At 39.6% G+C, this 14427-nt stretch overlaps 1 protein-coding gene across 2 annotated transcripts in view; it reads right to left on the bottom strand.

Moving 5' to 3' along the window:
• Positions 1-889: 889 nt before the first annotated feature.
• agtr2 (angiotensin II receptor, type 2) overlaps positions 890-14427 on the bottom strand; it is a 14654-nt gene continuing 1116 nt past the window's right edge. Inside the window, exons 1-2 of one of the 2 annotated variants that reach the window (XM_058383941.1) lie at positions 7061-8581; positions 890-4808 (exon numbers count right to left, since the gene is read on the bottom strand). In XM_058383941.1, the coding sequence (XP_058239924.1) occupies positions 3647-4808; positions 7061-7074 (1176 nt within the window). In that variant the 5' untranslated portion in view covers positions 7075-8581 and the 3' untranslated portion in view covers positions 890-3646. Of the gene's footprint in view, positions 4809-7060; positions 8582-14427 lie in introns of those variants that run through there. The other variant, XM_058383942.1, reaches the window with a different exon arrangement.

A 14427-nucleotide genomic window follows, 5' to 3' on the forward strand; every position in this document is an offset into this window, starting at 1 on the left:
GTTCGTATTAGCCGTCTCTGTACTGGACTGTATTAGCCGTCTCTGTACTGGACTGTATTAGCCGTCTCTGTACTGGTCCGTATTAGCCGTCTCTGTACTGGTCCGTATTAACCGTCTCTGTACTGGACTGTATTAACCGTCTCTGTACTGGACTGTATTAGCCGTCTCTGTACTGGTCCGTATTAGCCGTCTCTGTACTGGTCCGTATTAACCGTCTCTGTACTGGTCCGTATTAACCGTCTCTGTACTGGTCCGTATTAACCGTCTCTGTACTGGTCCGTATTAACCGTCTCTGTACTGGTCCGTATTAGCCGTCTCTGTACTGGACTGTATTAGCCGTCTCTGTACTGGTTCGTATTAACCGTCTCTGTACTGGACTGTATTAGCCGTCTCTGTACTGGTCCGTATTAACCGTCTCTGTACTGGACTGTATTAACCGTCTCTGTACTGGTCCGTATTAACCGTCTCTGTACTGGTCCATATTAGCCGTCTCTGTACTGGACTGTATTAGCTGTCTCTGTACTGGTTCGTATTAGCCGTCTCTGTACTGGACTGTATTAGCCGTCTCTGTACTGGTCCGTATTAGCCGTCTCTGTACTGGACTGTATTAGCCGTCTCTGTACTGGTCCGTATTAGCCGTCTCTGTACTGGTCCGTATTAACCGTCTCTGTACTGGACTGTATTAACCGTCTCTGTACTGGTCCGTATTAGCCGTCTCTGTACTGGTCCGTATTAACCGTCTCTGTACTGGTCCGTATTAACCGTCTCTGTACTGGTCCGTATTACTAAAGGCACTAAAAGGGTCTGTACACATACATCATACACAGCCACCACAGGAGAGACTGTAATGTTCAGGATTACATACAGCTGCAGGAAAAGTGAAAGAGAAGAATTTAGCACTGTTTTGGTGTAATATTTTTATTTATCGTTTTAAATAAAAATGGATTATAAAATGAATAATACTTTGTTACAGAGCTCTGGATTATTGAGTTACAGCATTACTTTAAGCATACACACACACACACACACTCCACTCAGCATGTGCTTAAACTCTTCGTTTCTTCAGTGTTTGTGAAGCTGCAGTGGAGCAGAAGCTCGTCTCACAGTGTGATCAGGATGTAGACGATTCGCAAAGTCTCTAATCCACCAGCTGAAAGTCTCCGAGCTGGACTGCACTACTGTGTTACGGAGGCGGGGTTAGGGAGATTTCTGTTTAATTCAAGTGTTTGTATGTGGTTTTGTTAATAACTGTGTGTGTGTGTGTGTGTGTGTGTTAGATGTAACGAGAACATGCACAGTATGTCAGTCGTCTGTTCAGAAACCTCTTTACGACAATCAGAAATCCAACTTTTTAAAAAAAATTCACATAAAAAGATGGGTTTTTTTACAGCAAAAAAATTTTATTATATTATATAATATTATTTATACTTTATACTCTTTTATTAAAATTCATTTAAAATCTACACTGTATCATATTATACAACATAGCATATTAGTGGTGTTTGTTTTTTTGTTTGTCCAGAAACTGTTGCCACAAAGGGTTAATACTAGGACTAAAAGAAAACACACACACACACAAACACACAAACACACACACACACACACACACACACACACACACTGCCAGCAGATCAGCCAAGAAAAGCAGCCCAAAACCATTAAATCTGTCTATAAAACACCGATTATTATTACAGAGAGGTCTTATCTGCGCTGTGTGTGTGTGTGTGTGTGTGTGTGTGTGTGTACACTAGTTGTGGTCGATGATGTAATGCATTCTGTGTAATGTTGTAACATTGCTAACATTCTCCTAAGCTTAGCGGCCCCAGGCACTGCACGGCCCGTGTAATCGTTCTGTCCAAACAGAATGCTCAAGTATCAGATGCCTGTGTGGACGAGTGGAAGAGTGGACAAGTGAATGAGCGGACGAGTGGACAAGTGAACGAGTGGAGGAGTGGATGAGTGAACGAGTGGAGGAGTGGACGAGTGAACAAGTGGAGGAGTGGACGACTGAACGAGTAAATGAGTGAATGAGTGGACAAGTGGAAGAGTGGATGAGTGAATGAGTGGAGAAGTGGAGGAGTGGACAAGTGAACGAGTGGAGGAGTGGATGAGTGAATGAGTGGACAAGTGGAAGAGTGGACGAGTGAATGAGTGGAGGAGTGGACAAGTGAACGAGTGGATGAGTGAATGAGTGGACAAATGGATGAGTGAATGAGTGGACAAGTGGAGGAGTGGACGAGTGAACAAGTAGAGCAGTAGATGAGTGGACGAGTGAATGAGTAAATGAGTGAGTGAGTGGAAGAGTGGACGAGTGAATGAGTGGAGGAGTGAACACACGACTCCTGCTCTTACCTGAGTGTCAACCCCATCACTCAGCTAGCTAACATCCTTCTAACCTACAGAGACTCCAGTAGTGCAGTGTTTTTCTTTGTACCTTTATTATCATTTTTTTACAGGGGCAGTGGTAGCCCAAGTGGTCAAGGTTCTGGGTTGTTGATCAGAAGATCGGGGTTCGAGCATCACCAAGCTGCCTCTACTGGACAATTGAGCAAGGCCATTAACCCTCTCTACTTCCTCAGCTGGGATAGGCGAAGACAAGAATTCCACTGTGCTGTAATGTATATGTGGGGATAATAAAAGCTTCTTCTTCTTCTTCTTCTTCTTCTTCTTTATTGAGTTCTACACAGCTTTTACTGAAGAACAAGCACCATTCTAAACATTAGCATGATTTAGCAGAACATCTCTTCCCTGAAATGCTAGTGTGCGTGATACATGCTAAATAGATTCAGGTTATAATTTCAATCATTAAAAAAAGGAAATGAAACATTGCAACCTTTATATATTTAGATATTTTTCTATATATGTTTTTGTGTCTTAAATAACTCTTATCTGGATTTTAGTGCACTACGTTGGCTGCTAGCTTAAATAAGAACCATTTTCAGTCCAGTACAAGAATACACTTAGATTACTTTCACATCAATTCATGAGGAAAGATATATCTAGATCTGTGTGATACTCTAAACCAATGAGAGTTAAGCGTCCACTCCTGTTCTGCATGGGGCAGTATTGCAGTTTGTCCTCCACACCTCTAGAGACCACCATGATGAGTAACAGAGATGAGACTCGAAAGTTAGTGTTTACAAGTACATGCACATTTCACATCTGTCCTTTATGTGTTGGAGGGGGAGGAAGGGGGTGGGCAGGGAAGGAGGGGTTAGGGGGAGGAAGGGGGAGGAAGGGGCAGTTGTGGCAGAAGTGGTTAGGGGGAGGAAGGGGCAGGTGGGGGCAGGAGGGGTTTAGGGGGAGGATGGGGTCAGTGGAGCCGGAGTGGTTAGGGGGATGAAGGGGTGGCTAGGGTGGTAGAGGTCAGTATTTTGTGTTGATTTTGTCCTGATCGTGAGTTCACTTTCTTCTGGGGTTCACTTCTTCCTAGCTGAACCTGCAGATGTTTGGTGTGGTGTCATCATGAAGGTTTCCAAAATATCCGAGAAACATGTTGAGATTTTTGGTCATTTTCATGGTTGCTGTCACCTTCCTTTAAAAGTGTCCGTATTAGAGACAGTCACATCTCTGCTAGCTGGCTAAAGCATTAGCCTCGGTCGTTAACAGCATGACCTTTAGCTTGAAGTTCCATCCTGTGTGGTGTTTAAATAGTAACAGAAGCCATTGTATCTTTGGTGTCGCTGAGTTTTCGTGAGAAGGAGCTGATCTGCATGCTGACAGAGTCACTCCTCTGCTTTCCCATCTTCTGGACTTTAGCCTCCCAGAGGCGGCGCAGCTGCTGGCGAAATCGGTTCCCCACAAAGCAGTAGAGCAGTGGGTTGATGGCGGAGTTGGCAAAGCCAAGGCAGAGCGCGGGAGCGAACATGACGGCCATCACCTGCTGGACGTTACAGCTCCAGTTCACGCCGAGCTCCTGCAACACACCCATGAAGGACAGCGTGTGAAATGGGAACCAGCAGAGGAAGAACGCCGTGACTATGGCCAATGCGACGCGGCGCACACGCTCCAGACGTGACGGATCAGGTTCCACCAACTCCGGGGACGCTAACAAGTGACACCTGATTCGGCTGTAGCACGTTACTATGACTATAAAAGGGATCAGAAAGCCAAAGGTGTTCTTAGCGAGCGTTAGCATCCCGTGCCAGTGCCTGTTCGGGTATTTCATCACGCAGGCTGTGATATTATACTCGACAGAGTGATGCGTTTCCCGGAAAACAAGCGCCGGAATGGTTGTGAGAGTCGCTAGGATCCAGATCACGGCACACACACACCTGGCGTGAAACACGGTCCTGGCGTGATACACACTCTCGGTGCAGTGCGACTGCAGAGGGTAGACGATGACGCGGTAGCGATCGATGCTCATTCCCATGATGAAGTAGATGCTAGCGTAGGTGTTTAGCGAGGTCAAAGAGCTGCACAGCTTGCACATGAACCATCCGAATGGCCAGTCATAATCCCGGAGGTAATGCACTGCCCAGAATGGAAGCCCAATAAGAAAGACGAGGTCAGACAGGGCCAGATTCAACAGGTACGTGTTAGCGACGGTGCACCTCAGCGACTTTTGCCCCAGCACACACACCGCTAGTGTGTTCCCAAGGAAACCCAGGATGAAGATTAGAAAGTAAACAACAGGAATGAGGGTCTTCTGGTAGTGAGAGATGGAGAGCGAGAGAAAATCGCAGGACTGGTTTGAGACTTCGTCCAGGGATGCCGGATCACTGACTGTGCTCAGATTGAGGGAGGAGTCTGATTCCATGGTGACGTCAGACTGTGGTTCAGTGTCATTGGTTGGAAATATCAGGAATCTAGAAAAGACACAATGAAAAATAAAGAGACTGAGTGGAATGTCGCAATATTAATAACGTCACCATAAATAAGGAAGTAAAGTTATGTTGAAGGGAAGAGATGGAGGTATCAAGATAGTGCAGAAGGTGTAGTAGGTTCTTTACAGCTCTGTTCTCTCAGGACATGACCCCTTCCACCTTAGAAGAACACTTCTACACTAGTCACAACCTCGGACACTTTTCTGCGAGTGGCTTTTGACGTGATCATCGTTTGCAGGTTTTAGGACTAGAATGCTCATGTGGTTATAGCAGGGATGTTAGTCAACCTTTGAGGTCCCTAAGTGACATTATACACATTTTTACAGGGCCCCCAGATGGCCTTGAGACTCCTGATACTGCTTATAGCTAATAAAGTGCTGTTCGGTCATCTGCCATATCTGTGAAAGTATGCAGGTCTCAGTGGAGTTAACTGACGATGACCAGCAAGTGTTAGAGTTCTGAGCTAAATGAGTAGCCACGTGGCATTAAAACGGCCATGTTGTGTAGCTCAGAATGTCTAGTGATGTTGTGTTATCAAATATGCAATAAAAATGTAAATTCCTCCCTCACAGACCCAAGATCCTGTCACTTGGCAAAGTGTAGGTGTTGTGCAATTGACAAGGGCACAATGAAAGCCCAGAGTAGACGAGAGGGAGAAACAGATCTGTGACGAAGTCTGAAAAAGTTTCTGTTTCTGTTATTCCTCAGAATGATTGAGAAATAAATTCACAACACCCTCGACTGTGAACGCTTTCTCACTGGAGGGAATTCTGAAGAGCAAAATCAGATCCATACTGCGAACAGACACGAAAACAATCCTGCAAAGTTTTCAGCTATTTAAATGGCAGCGCTTGGTGAAGAAATCCTCCACTTAGATAAAGGAAGAGCAGATTTTTCCCCCAAAGCAGAGAAGGAATCAAGAACATAAACAATTTTCTATTCGGAATTATGAAATGCTTTTAGAATACGCCTATTACTCATAATGATTTTAACCCCCAGGACTGTAACAGCGTTGCGAAAGCTCTGCACAGGAGGCCTGGAGTGAGTGAAAATCGACACGTGAAAGAAGAGAAAAAATAAACCCTGAGAAAGGAAAACAGATTCCCACTGACAGAGAGTCTCTGGTGGGAAGAGTCGCGTGTGAAAGGCTTCGGGTTCCTAATGGAAAGAGTGTGTGTGTGTGTGTAAAAGGCTTTGCCACATGTTTACGCATATGTTCGAAGGCCCCACGTTCCTCAGCTGCTGGAATCGTGCCCCTGTGGTTTATAGTGTACTGAGTGGCTTTATTTCTGTTGTATGTAGATGAGGGGTAAGCGGATGTGAGGATGTGAAAGTGTATCTGTGGAACGTGTGTGTGTGTGTATTGTGGAATTCTGACATTGTTGTAGTATGTATTTAAAATGAATTGATTGATGAGACAAACTATGAATCAATTAAGCAATGAATCAGTGAATCAGTGAATCAATCAAAGAATCAATCTTTTACTAATAAGCAGTACTTTTGTCAAACATTAAGAATTATTGTTATTATTAGTGTTAGTATTAGTATTACAGTAACTTGTATCTATGTATCTATGGAGACGAGCAGAGATCTAATCAGATTTTAAAAAGCTTAGAGATTCTGAAGCTTGTATCCAGGAAACTATAGGCAGTCTATCAGAGGCTTCATGGCTCATGAGCAGAGCATCAGAGCCTGAGACTCAGGTTAGTGTAACTGTAGTGAAAGTGAAGGTTCAGGTCACAGAGGTTAAAAGTTTTTGGTTTCAGTTTTCAGCTAAATTAACTTCTTTGCTTCTTTTGGCTCTTTATAAGGTTGTGATCCTCCTCTCTATTCGTCTGCGTCTACATTTTTCTTCGCTTTTAGGATTATTTGGAAATTTCTCTGTCCATCATAGTGTGACCCTGGACACATTGTTGACTTTAGAAAGCGTTTTTCCTGTTCTGTTTTTGTTTAGTAAATAAACTCAGCTATGTGAGTCTCACGACCTTCCCAAGCCCTCCATGTTACACCTAAACTATAGAGCAACCTTCTGGAGAGTCTGGAGAATATGGGCAGTAGATTTAAAATAGATGTCTAAAAAAACAAATCGCGGAAACAGAAAAATCTCTCTCCGCACTAAAATGTATCTCAGCAGCAGAGAAGTGATCTTCACCAGGACTTTTACATGTTTATTGTTTTACTGCAATCTACATGTTTTAACAAAAACCACAAAATACTCCTCAATGTCCACTCACATAACTGATGCCATTATGATCCATTAGGTGTGGTTACACCATTCCTGAGAAGAGTCCTGAAAGCTCTCACATCTCATGCTCCTCTGCACGTGTGTGGTCACACTGCATTGGTTGTAAGATGTTGTATAGATGTGCAGGTTTTTAAAGGCTGGGGTCTGGGTAGATGGTTCCTTGTCAGGATCCTGGGTTTCATCTAGTGCTTGGAAGAAAATACTCGGCTGCGATGTTAGTAGATTTTGGGTTAATTGTATTAAACTCTGCCCTCGCTGACACTCAGGAGGTGAACCTACAAGATTAAACACCCACAGTGGGAATGCTAAGCTTTAGTCTGATCAGGCATAACATTTTGACCACCTGTCTAATATTGTGTTGGTCTTCCTTTTGCTGCCTAAACAGTCCTGACCCGTCCTGCACTGTGTATTCTGACCCCTTTCTATCAGAACCAGCATTAACTTCTTCAGCAATTTGAGCAACAGTAGCTCATCTGTTGGATCGGATCACATGGGCCAACCTTCTCTCCCCACGTGCCTCAATGAGCCTTGACCGTCCATGACCCTCTCACCGGTTCACCACTGTTCCTTCCTTGGACCGGGAACACCCCACAAGAGCTGCAGTTTTGGAGATGCTCTGATCCAGTGGTCTAGCCATCACAATTTGGCCCTTTTGGTCAAACTCTCTCAAATCCTTACACTTGTCCATTTTTCCTGCTTCTAACATCAACTTTGAGGACAAAATGTTGACTTGCTGCCTAATATATCCCACCCACTAACAGGTGCCATGATGAGGAGATACTCAGTCTTATTCACTTCACCGGTCAGTGTTCAGTGTTATAGCTGATCAGTGTGTATATCTGTTTATTTCTCTTAGCTATATTAATATTCATAATCACACGTCTCTGATTCTCACATTCTTCTATCATAACTTTTACTATGTTAACGACGGCTGGATTTTATACCCATCCCTGATTCTGTACACACCCTTCATCTGACCTCGGTCCAGCGTGTGTGGCTTGGTAAAGCTAATATTTTTTCCGATTTCCAAAACTGATTCCCGAACCCTATCGAGGAATTAATGAGCACGCTGCTTTAATCCAAAAAAAACAACAGACATAATGAAAGACATGATGGTTTCTCTGCAGTTGACTGAAGTGGGAGCTTGTTTAGTTTTCTAAGTTTAGAATGGTCTCACACACACACACACACACACACAGAGGCAGTCTGACTGTGAAACCGATCTCCATCTTTAGATGTAATTTGATTAGAAATTGCTGTTTAATCACCGCACTAGTGGCTGCATTAAATGACGTTCCATCACTGCAGCAGGACAGAACACAGCACACAGCAGACTAATCGGATTTAAAGCAGAGAGTATGATGCGTATTTAAGTGCCAAAATGCAACTGATGCGTAAATATAATTCAGATCAATCTCAGATTCATGCTGACAAGGAAATTTTTGTTGAAAAAAAAACCCCCTGCTCTTTCTGCTGAATCAAACGTAAAGTCTCACTGAACATCAATTTAAACCCGAGACAGATTCTTTATATGAAAACAGACCGAAGAGAAAACAATCATCGTTACTAACATCATCACTAACATCATCACTAACATCATCACTAACACTAACATCATCACTAACACTAACATCATCACTAACATCATCACTAACATCATCACTAACACTAACATCATCACTAACACTAACATCATCACTAACACTAACATCATCACTAACATCATCACTAACATCATCACTAACATCATCACTAACATCATCACTAACACTAACATCATCACTAACACTAACATCATCACTAACACTAACATCATCACTAACATCATCACTAACACTAACATCATCACTAACATCATCACTAACATCATCACTAACACTAACATCATCACTAACATCATCACTAACACTAACATCATCACTAACACTAACATCATCACTAACATCATCACTAACATCATCACTAACATCATCACTAACATCATCACTAACACTAACATCATCACTAACACTAACATCATCACTAACATCATCACTAACATCATCACTAACATCATCACTAACACTAACATCATCACTAACACTAACATCATCACTAACACTAACATCATCACTAACATCATCACTAACACTAACATCATCACTAACACTAACATCATCACTAACACTAACATCATCACTAACATCATCACTAACATCATCACTAACACTAACATCATCACTAACACTAACATCATCACTAACACTAACATCATCACTAACATCATCACTAACACTAACATCATCACTAACATCATCACTAACACTAACATCATCACTAACACTAACATCATCACTAACACTAACATCATCACTAACACTAACATCATCACTAACACTAACATCATCACTAACATCATCACTAACACTAACATCATCACTAACATCATCACTAACACTAACATCATCACTAACACTAACATCATCACTAACATCATCACTAACATCATCACTAACACTAACATCATCACTAACACTAACATCATCACTAACATCATCACTAACATCATCACTAACACTAACATCATCACTAACACTAACATCATCACTAACACTAACATCATCACTAACATCATCACTAACATCATCACTAACACTAACATCATCACTAACACTAACATCATCACTAACATCATCACTAACACTAACATCATCACTAACACTAACATCATCACTAACACTAACATCATCACTAACACTAACATCATCACTAACATCATCACTAACATCATCACTAACACTAACATCATCACTAACATCATCACTAACATCATCACTAACACTAACATCATCACTAACACTAACATCATCACTAACATCATCACTAACACTAACATCATCACTAACATCATCACTAACACTAACATCATCACTAACATCATCACTAACACTAACATCATCACTAACACTAACATCATCACTAACATCATCACTAACATCATCACTAACACTAACATCATCACTAACACTAACATCATCACTAACATCATCACTAACATCATCACTAACATCATCACTAACACTAACATCATCACTAACATCATCACTAACATCATCACTAACACTAACATCATCACTAACATCATCACTAACATCATCACTAACATCATCACTAACATCATCACTAACACTAACATCATCACTAACATCATCACTAACATCATCACTAACACTAACATCATCACTAACATCATCACTAACACTAACATCATCACTAACATCATCACTAACACTAACATCATCACTAACATCATCACTAACACTAACATCATCACTAACATCATCACTAACATCATCACTAACATCATCACTAACACTAACATCATCACTAACACTAACATCATCACTAACATCATCACTAACACTAACATCATCACTAACATCATCACTAACACTAACATCATCACTAACATCATCACTAACACTAACATCATCACTAACATCATCACTAACATCATCACTAACACTAACATCATCACTAACATCATCACTAACATCATCACTAACATCATCACTAACACTAACATCATCACTAACATCATCACTAACACTAACATCATCACTAACACTAACATCATCACTAACATCATCACTAACATCATCATCACTAACATCATCACTAACATCATCACTAACACCATCACTAACATCATCACTAACACTAACATCATCACTAACACTAACATCACTAACACTAACATCATCACTAACATCATCACAAACACTAACATCATCACTAACATCATCACTAACATCATCACTAACACTAACATCATCACTAACACTAACATCATCACTAACATCATCACTAACATCATCACTAACACTAACATCACTAACATCATCACTAACACTAACATCATCACTAACACTAACATCATCACTAACATCATCACTAACATCATCACTAACACTAACATCATCACTAACACTAACATCATCACTAACATCATCACTAACATCATCACTAACACTAACATCACTAACATCATCACTAACATCATCACTAACACTAACATCATCACTAACATCATCACTAACACTAACATCATCACTAACATCATCACTAACATCATCACTAACATCATCACTAACACTAACATCATCACTAACACTAACATCATCACTAACATCATCACTAACATCATCACTAACACTAACATCATCACTAACATCATCACTAACATCATCACTAACACTAACATCATCACTAACACTAACATCACTAACATCTTCACTAACAACATCATCACTAACATCATCACTAATCACTAACTCACTAACATCATCACTAACACTAACATCATCACTAACACACTAACATCACTAACATCATCACTAACATCATCACTAACACTAACATCATCACTAACATCATCACTAACATCATCACTAACACTAACATCATCACTAACATCATCACTAACACTAACATCATCACTAACATCATCACTAACATCATCACTAACACTAACATCATCACTAACACTAACATCATCACTAACATCATCACTAACATCATCACTAACACTAACATCATCACTAACATCATCACTAACATCATCACTAACACTAACATCATCACTAACATCATCACTAACATCATCACTAACACTAACATCATCACTAACATCATCACTAACATCATCACTAACACTAACATCATCACTAACATCATCACTAACACTAACATCATCACTAACATCATCACTAACATCATCACTAACACTAACATCATCACTAACATCATCACTAACATCATCACTAACATCATCACTAACATCATCACTAACATCATCACTAACACTAACATCATCACTAACATCATCACTAACATCATCACTAACACTAACATCATCACTAACATCATCACTAACACTAACATCATCACTAACATCATCACTAACATCATCACTAACACTAACATCATCACTAACATCATCACTAACATCATCACTAACACTAACATCATCACTAACATCATCACTAACATCATCACTAACACTAACATCATCACTAACATCATCACTAACATCATCACTAACACTAACATCATCACTAACATCATCACTAACATCATCACTAACACTAACATCATCACTAACATCATCACTAACACTAACATCATCACTAACATCATCACTAACACTAACATCATCACTAACACTAACATCATCACTAACATCATCACTAACACTAACATCATCACTAACATCATCACTAACATCATCACTAACATCATCACTAACACTAACATCATCACTAACATCATCACTAACACTAACATCATCACTAACATCATCACTAACATCATCACTAACATCATCACTAACATCATCACTAACACTAACATCATCACTAACACTAACATCATCACTAACACTAACATCATCACTAACATCATCACTAACACTAACATCATCACTAACACTAACATCATCACTAACACTAACATCATCACTAACACTAACATCATCACTAACATCATCACTAACACTAACATCATCACTAACATCATCACTAACATCATCACTAACATCATCACTAACATCATCACTAACACTAACATCATCACTAACATCATCACTAACACTAACATCATCACTAACATCATCACTAACATCATCACTAACATCATCACTAACATCATCACTAACACTAACATCATCACTAACATCATCACTAACATCATCACTAACATCATCACTAACACTAACATCATCACTAACATCATCACTAACATCATCACTAACATCATCACTAACACTAACATCATCACTAACACTAACATCATCACTAACATCATCACTAACACTAACATCATCACTAACATCATCACTAACATCATCACTAACACTAACATCATCACTAACATCATCACTAACACTAACATCATCACTAACATCATCACTAACATCATCACTAACACTAACATCATCACTAACACTAACATCATCACTAACATCATCACTAACACTAACATCATCACTAACACTAACATCATCACTAACATCATCACTAACATCATCACTAACATCATCACTAACATCATCACTAACACTAACATCATCACTAACATCATCACTAACATCATCACTAACATCATCACTAACACTAACATCATCACTAACATCATCACTAACATCATCACTAACACTAACATCATCACTAACATCATCACTAACATCATCACTAACACTAACATCATCACTAACATCATCACTAACATCATCACTAACACTAACATCATCACTAACATCATCACTAACATCATCACTAACACTAACATCATCACTAACACTAACATCATCACTAACACTAACATCATCACTAACACTAACATCATCACTAACATCATCACTAACACTAACATCATCACTAACATCATCAGTAACACTAACATCATCAGTAACACTAACATCATCACTAACACTAACATCATCACTAACATCATCACTAACACTAACATCATCACTAACATCATCACTAACACTAACATCATCACTAACACTAACATCATCACTAACATCATCACTAACATCATCACTAACATCATCACTAACATCATCACTAACACTAACATCATCACTAACATCATCACTAACACTAACATCATCACTAACATCATCACTAACATCATCACTAACATCATCACTAACACTAACATCATCACTAACATCATCACTAACATCATCACTAACACTAACATCATCACTAACATCATCACTAACATCATCACTAACACTAACATCATCACTAACACTAACATCATCACTAACATCATCACTAACATCATCACTAACATCATCACTAACATCATCACTAACATCATCACTAACACTAACATCATCACTAACATCATCACTAACATCATCACTAACACTAACATCATCACTAACATCATCACTAACATCATCACTAACACTAACATCATCACTAACATCATCACTAACACTAACATCATCACTAACACTAACATCATCACTAACATCATCACTAACATCATCACTAACACTAACATCATCACTAACATCATCACTAACATCATCACTAACACTAACATCATCACTAACATCATCACTAACATCATCACTAACATCATCACTAACACTAACATCATCACTAACATCATCACTAACATCATCACTAACACTAACATCATCACTAACATCATCACTAACATCATCACTAACATCATCACTAACATCATCACTAACACTAACATCATCACTAACACTAACACTAACATCATCACTAACATCATCACTAACATCATCACTAACACTAACATCATCACTAACATCATCACTAACATCAT

Source organism: Hemibagrus wyckioides, linkage group LG28 (assembly GCF_019097595.1).
Source record: "Hemibagrus wyckioides isolate EC202008001 linkage group LG28, SWU_Hwy_1.0, whole genome shotgun sequence".
Classification (NCBI taxonomy): Eukaryota; Metazoa; Chordata; class Actinopteri; order Siluriformes; family Bagridae; genus Hemibagrus; species Hemibagrus wyckioides.